General features: G+C 46.4%; 1 protein-coding gene across 1 annotated transcript in view; it reads right to left on the bottom strand.

Moving 5' to 3' along the window:
* Positions 1-11032, bottom strand: part of ppp2r3a (protein phosphatase 2, regulatory subunit B'', alpha) — a 28528-nt gene extending 17496 nt beyond the window's left edge. Inside the window, exon 1 of the mRNA XM_031847546.1 lies at positions 3481-11032. Within this exon, the coding sequence (XP_031703406.1) occupies positions 3481-6237 (2757 nt within the window). The 5' untranslated portion in view covers positions 6238-11032. The remainder of the gene's footprint in view (positions 1-3480) is intronic.
* Between the last annotated feature and the right edge of the window lie 819 nt (positions 11033-11851).

The raw sequence follows: 11851 nt of genomic DNA, 5'->3' as shown, positions 1-11851 counted from the left end.
TGTGTGTGTGTGTGTGTGTGTGTGTGTGTGTGTGTGTGTGTGTGTGTATGTGTGTGTGTGCGCGTGCGCGTGCGTGCGTGTATAAATGAATGCATTCATCTGTATGCTTGTGCGCCTAGGTTGAAACAGGCATCTTTCCCCGCTTGGCTGAGGTTCCCACTGTGACCTTATTTCCTGTGGAAGCAGCCGAGGAATGATGTCATCCTCTGCCGACCCAAAGTCAACAACTGTACACTGCAGCCCCCCCCCCCACCCCCACCCCAACTAACTCCACCCCCCTCCCAAGGCACCATGAGTCTCTTTCTCATCTCCATTCTTTTTCTTCGCTTGTTCCTCTTCTTCAAAAACTCCCTATGAACTCTTCTTTTCTCTAGGTCAACTTCACAGATGACAAAAAAACGTCTCCCTCCTGCCGTCTCACACAGACAGTCATTCATTCATTTGGCTTTCCTGTCTTCCTGTTATTTCCTTTCTGACCCCACGCTTTTCTTTATCGCTCCCTTTATCCTTTTTTCAAGCGTCCTTGTGCCAAAAAGTTCAACAGTTTATTTCCTCAGTTGGCTAAAAAATATGGACAGGAAAAGTCAGAAAGAGGAGCACTCATTCCTCCCTCAACAACAAGCTGAAATCATTCACTCACACAGTATTTTGTGGAATTGCTGCAACAAAGGAAAATGAATTCCACTTAAAAGGCAGGTTTCAATTTCACAGTGGTAATGTTGGCAGTTAGAACCCCAAAACTACACAGCAAAAACATAAACAGCAAACTCTAACTGGAGTTGTAACTGACCAGCTGTATCCTAGCCTAGCAACACGTCCACAGCAGTTGGCAAATACACTCAAATCTGCAGCGGGTTAATCAAGCCATCAGAATGGCAGCTCTGCATACAGCCAGGAGTGTGTCTTTAAATCATGTCGCCATCAACTGCACTGGAACAACCCCACTGAAACAAAAACATACAGGTCGGATTTAGGTGCAGGGAAATGTGATCTGAAATATCTCTTCTTATACTTGCCAAAAATAAAAAAGGGTAAGAGAAAGACAGACCAACTGCCACTGGAGGGCCATTGACCTCAAGTACCACGAACAGATTTAGCCGACTCTGCTCTCAGCATCACTGCTGCCACGTCTCCCCTCTCTGAGTTTGACTGTTGTGGCCTTGCCTCTGATTTATATCAGCTGGCTTCCTTGTATCCATGGAGATTAATGGGTCTGCTCTGACAGGTGCAGAAAGCCCTGTATTAGTCTGTTAGCAGCAGAATCAACAATAAACACGTGTGCGCGCGCACACACACACACACACACACACACACATGCACACAAATGAGGATGCTACCGCCTGAGGCCAGTGTCAACCCAGAGGGCTTAGCAGAGCTTCCCATCAAAGCCATGACAATGCCACGGGAAACACAGCTACACCTCTCCAAGGTGCAGTGTGTACATAGTTGTGTATGAAAATGCAAGGGCATTGTCACACTTGTGTGTGAGGGGGCATGCCTTGTTTATAGTTTGATTGGCAGTTTAATGTGCGACTGCGGCAGGAGGCGGGGTTGGCGCTGAGGAATATTAGCATAATTCCCAGAGTGCCAGAGTTGGTATTGGGTGTCGGAGAGCTATTCTCAAACTCAGCTGTGACCCACAGTAGCTGGGTCAACTTACCCTCAGGCCAACTAACACACACACACACGCACACATGCTTGGTCAAGCGCACATTCATTCGAATTCGTATGAATACACCTGTGTGCATATATACATGCATGGGCACATATGTAAATGCACACACGTACATTAATACAGGAGCACCTGGACATGTGAGAAAGCCTTGATGCGCACACATAAACAAACATGCACACCATCACACACCCACACAGACACATCCAGGTCCATTTACACTGTGGCGACAGTGAGTCTGTTAGCGGGATGCCATAGTACAGAGGGGTGGACAGATTTAGGTCTCGCTCACACCTAGCTGTGCCAGGGGTTGGAGGGTAACGACACCGTTAACACTCAGTGTGCCAACAAATGCCCCCCTACCCTACCCCACCTTACCCCACCCTCCTCCCCCCTCCTGCTGTGCTCCAATCAGCACCTCCCATTGGTTTTCTCTGCCCTCCACACAGCAACAACTGTTATTCACCGCTCCCAAAATAACACAGCGGCCAATCTCAGGGCGGGAAGAGAAGTGGTGGTCAACGTAGACCGACTCCAGCTGAAGGAAGGACACGGAGAGGAAAAACAAAAGATGACACGGATGCAGAAAATGGAGGGAAAGGCGGAAAGAAATATGCAAGAGATTACAAGAAATGTGGAGGCAGAGGAGCAGGATATCAAAAAAAAGAGAGGAAGGAGGGACAGATAAGCAGACAGGACGCGTAATTATGTGTTCGGTTGCTGGCTGTTCTGTTCTGTGGCAGCTACCATGGTAACCTCATAAATAGGTGCCCTACATATCAGCAGGGCATAAGGTTACACAGCTCAGTGAATGCACACAAACAAACAGCGGGAGACTGGTGTGGAGAAGGAGGAATGACGGGAGAGCAAAGAAATAAGCAAATTAGTAAAGGAGAAAAGAAAACAAAGGAAGTGAGGCGGTAATGATTTGATGCTCTGTCTCGGTGTTGATAATTGGTGTTTGTCTGTCATAGATAATTACCTAAATCCATAATGTGCTGTTGAACACCCACATCAGAGATAAGCTAAAGTAACCCCCCTTTCTAAGTTTATTCTGGCAGTGTCAGTAAGTTATGCACACCAAGTCACACACACACCCACCCACACGTAAACACAAACTCTAATTGCCTTACCCTCTCTTTCCCTCTGTAATCCAAAATTACCTTTAAATATTCCCCAGGGTGGAAAGGGGAGCAAACACACACACACACACACACACTTACATATACACATTCACATCACAAGTTAGAAACCAGGAAAAGTAAACAAAGAGCCACTCCTAACTTCTCCATGATTCAAAAGGACCAGCCTTTTTTATTCAAGCCCAGAAAGGGAAACTCCATCAGCGTGTTCATCGCAGCTAATGAATACTATTCATCACGGCCCATCAATTACACTGGCATCAACCCTGTTGTGTCACAGCGATAGAATCCTTGCCTGGGCGTTTAATATGACATGTATTGAAAGCAACAGATGCTTTCTTACAAATTGGCTATTCTCAATCTAATGCTGTCAATCGCTCTGTTTCTTGGTTCCTGATTGTCCGCCTATAAGTCAGTTACTCTCAGGCTTCTTGCCCACCACGGCAACAGTAACATTTAAAATACACACCTAGATGATGTTGCTTTGTATTATGATCCATAATCAGTTTACTCAACTTTCCATATAATATTACACATATTTACTATGTGCAACTACCGAGAACATCAATGAAATCAAAGCTGCACAGCATGCAAATACCCTCCAAAATAAAAAAAAATGGGACTTCAATGAAGAAAGCTGTCCCACTTAGTGTTTCTTTGACTTACTCTGATCACCTCTGGAGTCTGCTGGATGAGGAGGGTTGAGCCAGTGTCTCTCACAGCAACAGGGTCGCCGACAGCATCTCTCGCGGCTACCACAATTGGGATTGCAACAGGGGCTGGAGCTTCAGGTGCAGCCACAGGTGTAGGTTCAGCTGAATGTGTGGAGGAATGCAGGCTTGCAGGTGCAGACATTACAGGGGCAGGGATGGATGTTGTGTCAGTCTCCCCTGTAGAGGCTTCTGTAACTTTATCTGTAGCCTCAGTTTTAGGCTCAGGTGTGGGCATAGGTTTGGGGGCAGCTTTAGGTGTAGGTTTTGGTGACGCTTCGGATGTAGCATTGCACGCAACTTTAGATGTAGGCGTCGGTGCAGGTGAAACTGCAGGTGTGTTTACCAGGAAGTGTTTTGTCGGTATAGCTGGGATTTGTGAAGCTGCATGTGTGTGCATGGAGGGAGCAATGGGAGCAGCTGGTGGGCTTGTGCTCTCCAGAGGGGTATCAGCCCTGCCAGTGGTGGTTAGTGTATCCTGCAGGAGCCTCATCACCTCCCGCTCTTTCCCACTGTTCCTCTCAGCACTCCCTGTGCTCCCCGCCCCAGTATCCACCAGCTCCTGGGCAAAACTCTCAATGCTCTCAAGGATCCTCAGCAGCAGCGCCCCATCCTCCTCCTCTCCCACTACAGCTTCACTGTTCTCTCCCTGGGGAGGAGTGGGAGTCCTGGTGGTAGGGCCATTCATGGCTAGGTGGTTGGCTGACTTTTGGACTTGGAACTGGGCCATTTTAGGCTGAGTAAGGGCCTCACTGGAAGTGATTCCCTGGCCTCCTTCTCTCTTCCTGGTTTTGGCGGGAAGTGGAGGCTCAGTGTTTTTGGGGTGGCTCATACTCTGAGACAGATTTTCTAAGTCCATCAGCAGCTTGTCAATGTCATCATTCCTGTGTGACACCGCTTTGGGTGCTGAGATTGTTAGTGAGGCAGAGGAAGGCCAAGTGGGGCTGTAGCCAGTGCTGTCCGGCAAAGTATTTGAAGAGTTATGAAGCGTGTGTGGATGAGAAGACAGGTGCATGTGTTGACCCAATGTAATCCCATTTTTGTTCTGGGTAGCGGTCACCCCTCTAGTTGGAGTGTGTGTCTGTTGTGAGACTTGTTCAGGTGTCTTTCCCATATCTGCCTCCTCCTCAATATAAAGAGCCTCCATGGGGGATGCTGGAGGAGTGTGTGTGTACAGTGGGGTTGGGGAGGTACGAAGAGGGGAAGGAGAGTGTGTTGGAGAGGAGCCGGATGGAGAGCATGTGACAGATGGGGGAGAGAGTGTGTGTTGTGTGACAGAAGAAAGATGTGGATGTTGTAGTCCGTTTGTCAGTGGAGTGCCTCTGGACGGGGAACTTTGGACTGGTTTTGTATGGATGGAGTCTGATTTCAAAGAAGACAAGGAGGAAGATGAAACAGGAGAGAGAGTAGCCGTAGAATGAGGAGCAGTCTTTGATAGGGGAGGTGACATCACCACATCCTCATAGCGAGGAGGTTGCTCATTGCCAAATATTGGAGAGTACACGCCCTGCTGGATGGAGTGAAGAGTGTTGACCAGCTCAGCCAGATCGCTGTGGCCGCTTCCAAGCGCACCCTGACCCCCCTGTCCACTTCCTCCCAAACTTCCAATTCCCTCCAGCTCCAGAGGTATTCTCTTCAAATAGGAGCTGAGTCGGGTCATCACGGCCCGATATACACTGTCAGGACTGGCTCCGCCATCCTCTGGCCCTCCACCAGCCTTGTGTCTGATGCACTGCTTGATGATGTCGGTGCATTTCTTTAAGTCTTCAGAACATTTAAGCAGGATGTCAAGGCAGGCACGGATGTCCTCCCCGCCTGCTCCCCCAGTGCCCGCCTCTGCTCGTGTCTTCTCCAGCAGACGGGCAATCAGGTTCTCCTCTCCTAGAGTGTTGCGGTACAGGGAGGCCATTGTGATCAGATTTTGGTCCAAAGACCCAATACTCGACAGGCTACTTGTTGATCCACCACTCAATTTGGTGATGGCCGACAGGGTGGCTGTGCTGCCCTTTAGCTTCGTCTCCTCCAGGCCTGCTACCTTCCCTGGCACAAATGGTGGCAGGTTCTCATCATTAGATAGACCCGTGCCATTTGCCATCCCATTAGCAGTTCCATTTGTGGTGATATTGGAGCTGAAGTGGCCGTAGATGATCTCCAGGTCGGTGGAGCGACGGCTGAGAGAATCAGGACGGACCTTACGACCTTTCCGGAAGGTGACATGGTTGGAGGAAGAGAGCCGGAGCTTGTCAAAAGAAAACTCTTTGAGCTTACCACTGGCCAGGTTGATGGCTTCTTCGGTGATGTCCTTCAGACTGCCAGAGGAGCTCAGGTTCCCAGTCGAGCCTCCGCCACTGGGAGCCTTTTTACCACGCCATGTGGGGCTATCCTCCCCTAAACACAAATTGCCACTGCTGTCTAAACCACCATTATAAGTTGTATCCATGGTAACAGTCACTTTACTATGGTTGTGGAGTTGTTGAGTGATCATGTTATGGGAGTGTATGAGTGAGCCGTTTGCGTCAGTGTATGCAGTGTCAGGTGCAACAATCAGCTCGGAACAGGTGCCGTGGTGTGCGACGGTACAGTCTAGTCCCTGGGACAGCGCCCCACATGGCCCCGAGCAGTAGTGCACAGCATGGGAGTGAGTTCGCCGGTCAACTACCACACTGTTGTAGCAGCTGACACTGCTCACCACGACACGATAGGCTGCTGCCATGGTGACCAATGTCCTTCAGGACATAGAAAAGTGAAAATAATATCAAAGTGTAAAACAAAAACTAAATAGCTTGACCCAAAAACGGTAGATGAATTAAATGTCAAAACTCCTTCAGTTGAGAGAGAAAAAAGTTTATGTCTAAATACTGAATCAGTTTGCTGAAAAAAATTATTTTAACTGCATAGTGACCATTGTCAGAGGCATGTCAAGACTGTAATCAAACAAAAAAAAAAACACCTGAAAAGAGATGTCTTAAAAACAATTATTTCCAAATTCGATATCCTTTCATGCTGGCACCCGAAACAGCTTTAAAGGGTTCCACTGTCTTGCAGAGGAAGAAGGAAGGACAAATTCCTTGTCCGAGACCTCTGGGCCTCTTAATAACAGCTGTAACTTCCTCCTCTCTCCACAGGCCCCCTTCTCCGTTTCCTCTCTAGCAGCAGCTCATTAGCCGCTAATGACAGCTGTGGAGGATGGTGACAGCAGAAGATCCAGCTGGGGTATCACCCACCCCTCCGGAGAAGCACCCCCAGGGGCCGCATCCAAGGCCAGTGAGGCCTTAACATTGCCCCAGCCGAGGCTCATCCCCTGAGCAATGAGATGTAGGGAGAACACCCTTAATCTCACTCTGGGGTCCTTTCTGGAGTCCTGACGGAGTTCAGAACCGTTTGCTGACTCCAACACAGCTGCAGAATAGCAGGGGACCGACCACAGATGGCCGACTGCCTCTTTCTTTCTGTGCGTGTGTTTCTGTATCTCTGTCAGTCCCGTACTCACTCTCGCCCCTTCCGTCTCCCGCTGTCAGCCATGTGTCAGAGGGCGTTTGTGTTTCTGACGGGAGGACACCACCTGTGAGTCAGCAGAGAAGGGAGGGAGGGAGAGAGGGAGGAGAGAGGGTGCAAAAAGAGGGAAAAGAAAAACAGAGGAAAAGAAAGTAAATCATCAGGAGTTTGGCAAGAGGTGGATAAATGTGAATGCGAGTGCATGTGAGTGCATATCATCCAGAAGACAGCTGATAAGAGGGCTTATGAAGCTTAATCATCAAAAAACCTGCAAAACCGCACTTAACTTCATGCAACATCAAACCTCAAATACACACGTAAACACTTACAGATCAAAAGGAGGGGGCAGAAGCGAGACATTGAAGCGTGGAATGTTCAAACGGGCAAAGCAGAAAAAAAGATGCGAATCCCTCGCTTGTCACAGCAGAGCTACAAAGAGGTTTCTCTGACCCCGCCGACAAATCATGACTCAGCAAAAGAGAGGCGGGTGTGTCGAAAGGAGAAAACACCTGTTGCTTTCCATTCCTACATTTTTTGCCTTTAGGCAATATTTAACTTCTACTGCTTCAGAAGAAACAAAAAAAAATTCCAAACTCTGTGTACGGTATAGCAAAGAGCTCCCTCCCTGCTGGGGCTGCACAATTAATCGAAATATTATCACACTGAACTGCACCCATTTCTTTTTTTTCCTGTTTTCACTCCCCCTTCAGAGGCAACGTGTTCCTCAGAGCTGTGCCCTCCTATGCCCATGCTTACTGTAAAACACACACATTAAATGTAATACTGTGGTGAGAAGGCACTAGCACACACCTCACTCTAAATCTAAACAAACAAACTGTGTATTTATAGAAACTGTCGAGTTATGTATATATTATTTTCAGCGCATATTTCAATCTACGATAGGATTTTAAAAGAAAACAGAAAAGTAAAAACCCACCATCTTGAAATCAAATAATTGAGAATTCTTCAGAATTCGTGAAGACCCTGCCAATACAGGCATGCAGCTAATAGTTGATATAAGTTCAGAACTGCATACAGGGATGCAGGGCTTTTAGAATAACCACAGAAAGAAAGGACAACACTGAAAGGTTACTACAACTATTACAACTGAGGGTGCGGACATATGATCTATCCTGGGTTCTCGGGAGAATTATGGAGCCAAAGTTTCCTACTTAAAAGTGTGAAAAAGAGCAACTGGGAGGAGGGGGGAGGAATGATTGGTGGGTTTGTGGGTGGGGGAGAGCGGCTGGCAAGGTAGGGATGGGGGCTCGTGGCACCTGGAAAAACAACTATAAAGTAGTTGTATGGAAAAAAAACAGGCAGTCGCCTCCTCTTTCTGTCTCCTTTCTCTCCACACAAACACAACAGCTGGATGCTGCTGAATCAGTCTCTTCAGCAGGAAATTACACTTCCTGGCAAGCTGCACTTGAAATCTGGACAGACAGTTAGAAATAGACTATTAGGAGTTAGTAATCACACACACACACATACACACAAAGACTCACACTCCTTCCTCTTTGCTGTACACACACTAAATATACTGTATGTGTGCATATCTTAGTGAACGGCAGCTTTCCCAAAGTGATATCGAGCATGTAAACAAACTCCACTGGTGTTTATAACACTGAGCAACCTCCACACACATGCACACGCATACTGTACACCCACTCATGAATGCCTGCACATGCCTCACTGACACATATTACAGAAGAAAAAAAAGATTTAGTAACGAACACACACATTCTGTGGCGTCTTTTCAAGCCTTGCTGTGATCTAGTGGCAGCTGAGCGATGTTTCTTTTCTTTCTTTCCTTTTTTTTCTGGACATATTTCATGGCGGAGTTAGCGGAGAATGCATGGAGGTATCAGCTTTCAGTTCAACGTCAAGCGAAAACGTAAAGCTGAAAGCAGGAATGTTATTAGACATTAAAAAAAATTTGATTTATTTTTAAGAAGTCTTGCAAGAAAATCTGAAAAAAAACGTGGTTTTGTTAAATCTCATACGGTATTAACTCCAAATACAGGTAGCAACATGGTTTATTTTATTGCTATAACAACACATTTTCATCAGATTGAAAGTACACAGTGAAGGTTACCTTTATTAGCTGTATGTGAGGTTTTGACAAAGGGCACCATAATGCAATTTGCAGTGGAATTCTTATCAGTCTCCTTAATCCTTTGCTTCCTGCACGTCCTACTTCTTTTATTGCTCTCTGTCTGCGTGAATGGATTCAAAAGCAGAGCAAGAGAAGGTAGATTGTGTTCCCTGAGATTATTTGTGACAACCGTTTTCCCCTCTCTCCTTCCAATCCTCTCTCTTTCTTTGCTCCCTCTCCCTCCATCTAAAAAAAGTCTTTCCTTCAATGTGACCTTCCCCAGGAAGCACTAAATCCCCAGAGGCCACTTGTCACAACCTCCACTTCAGCCACCAAAAAACATGTAAGTGCGTGTGCGTGCGTGCGTGTGTGTGTGTGAACATCAGCAAATGTGCACGAAAAGAAGTTGTGTACTTTGAGTGACTTTGCCCACGTGAATACCTGCATGTTGTTTTGCTGTGTGTGTGTGTGTTAGGGGCCTCACAGGGGAAGTGGGTCTTTGTGAAGAAGAAAGCCCAAATAGGAACCCCAAACATACCCCCAGGGAGAGAGGACAGGTCTATACTAGCCCTCTCACTGTATACACAAACACACAGCTTGATGCACAACCCCAGTGCTGCTATGGCGATCACACAGAGAGAAATACTAAACAGAACCGAGTGAGAGACTAGTGGCTTTGTGGAAATTGACTTCTGCCCCACAATGGGGGACAACAGTCGTAACAAAAGAGGGATTACTGGGCTTTATACAACATTACTCTCCTCTGAGAAACACAAACACATGCTCATAAGGAAATGAATACACAACACGTGCAAACTCTGTACTACAATGTGCAGGTATAAACGCATTTGATCAACTTCTGTGTTCCATCCATCTATCCTTTCTGTCTTTAATTATTCCCTCACTTTCCCCCTCTCCCACACTCTGATCGTAGCAAATATCCAACGAACTAACTGCAGTTCTGACCCAATTATCTGCCTCTTTCTGTAATCCATATATGAATCATTTATTGACTCTGCCCGTTTGCCTCCACACACAAACTACACGGTCATATTTTCTTGAAAATAGAGTCAAATTGATTCGGAGTTTGTTCATCAGCTGTGGATCAATCAGCTGTCTTTTTTGTCATTTTCTGGCAGAGAAACAGGCGTGTCGATAGATAGAAAGATACTCTGAAGGACAGCTCTGTCCTCGTCAGACTGGGACCACGCTCTCACAATTATCATCATTTTCTGCCTCGGATACAGCTGCAGAGAAAGTCAGACTAGGAGAGACAAAGGAGAAAAATGGCAATCAAACCGTTCAAAATGGGAAGAAGAGAACAATTGTCTTACTTGTGCAGGAGAAAAAACTGCAAACTAAAGCTGTTCGGCACAAGAGAAAAACAGTAATTGCGGCAGGGAATTTGAAGTTTTTCTTTCTTTAAATCTGATATCAAACTGTTTGCAGAGAGTTTTGAGGGCCCAACACAAAGCATGAACCACATCTTCACAACACTAAGTTTGAATCTTACAATCATCCCCTCCAAATCTTCCTCTGTCTACTGTCTAAGTAAAATATGTGTAATTTAAAACACAGCAAGAGGTTTTACGCTAACTGTGCCAGATGCACAAGGCCATTAGTCTTTCTTGAGGATGAGAGCTGGAGTTTTGGCGGCCTGGATTGCAAAGTAAAGCCCCGCCAGGTCCCTTAGAGAGAGACGAGCTGGGAGCTGCAAACCAGACGTCTGTACACAAGCCAAAATGCAAGCAGGAGAACAATCAAAGGATATCTGACACAATTAAGCATCAAGGGAAGGTTAAGGTGTCTGTGTTGATAAACCCTGAAGTAAGAAAGATTACATATGTTTGTTTAGATTTTACAAATAGCACAAAGCATAAAATAACCATTATTTGCATCTGTGAATGGCAAAACTTTAGGACTGAATATGTACAGCGTGCGTGCGTGCGTGCGTGCGTGCGTGGGTGCGTGCGTGCGTCTGGCAGAGACTTGGGGGTTCACTCCTTATATCTGCCAAATGTATTGTCTGGATGAGACCCTGGCTGCTGAGAGCGCAAATCACTGCACTCTGGAGACACGCACACACACACGCGCACACACACACACAGGGCTGTTCATGATGAAACCCTGTCTGCAGGTAGAGCACATCCCAGAGTAATATCACTGGTCTTTATACTGTAGGTCAAAACGGCAGTTATGGCTGAACTAAGCTGAATGCAGGCAGGTCCAGGTCTATGGAGACAGTTTTATAAAATCACTGCGGAGGCATTGCTCATGGAAACAAAGAGAGGAAACACGGGACAAAGAGAGCACTGATTTACATCTGTATAGTTGCTATATATCTCAATGTTATGACAGAAGTTGATCAGTTTTCTATTACTTTTCCCTACCAGCCAATAAAGTGGAGTGGTATGTGTAGGTCACTGCAGTAGGCAGCAGTAAAGGCATTTCCGCTTCTATTGGCAGCACAGATGAGAATGGCCTCACACTGAAAGCATTACAAATGTACCAGTGCACAGACCAAATGAAAAACATGTTTGAAGTAGATCGCACTGAACGCCGATAACATTAAGTTTGCCCAGCCCTGGCTCCAATAAACCTGACTATGTTCTTACATTTTAGTGTAACTAATGTTGTCCATGATTATAATTGCTGACTATGTGGGGGGAAACTGTGAGCAGGGAGACAACAACAGGCTAATTCCTACAGTTTAGAGAAGGTCATATATTATCCTATG

Source organism: Anarrhichthys ocellatus, unplaced genomic scaffold, assembly GCF_004355925.1.
Source record: "Anarrhichthys ocellatus isolate YVR2014 unplaced genomic scaffold, GSC_Weel_1.0 scaffold7, whole genome shotgun sequence".
Classification (NCBI taxonomy): domain Eukaryota; kingdom Metazoa; phylum Chordata; class Actinopteri; order Perciformes; family Anarhichadidae; genus Anarrhichthys; species Anarrhichthys ocellatus.
Note: the sequence above shows the minus strand (reverse complement) of the source record. Positions and strands in the feature narration are given on the sequence as shown.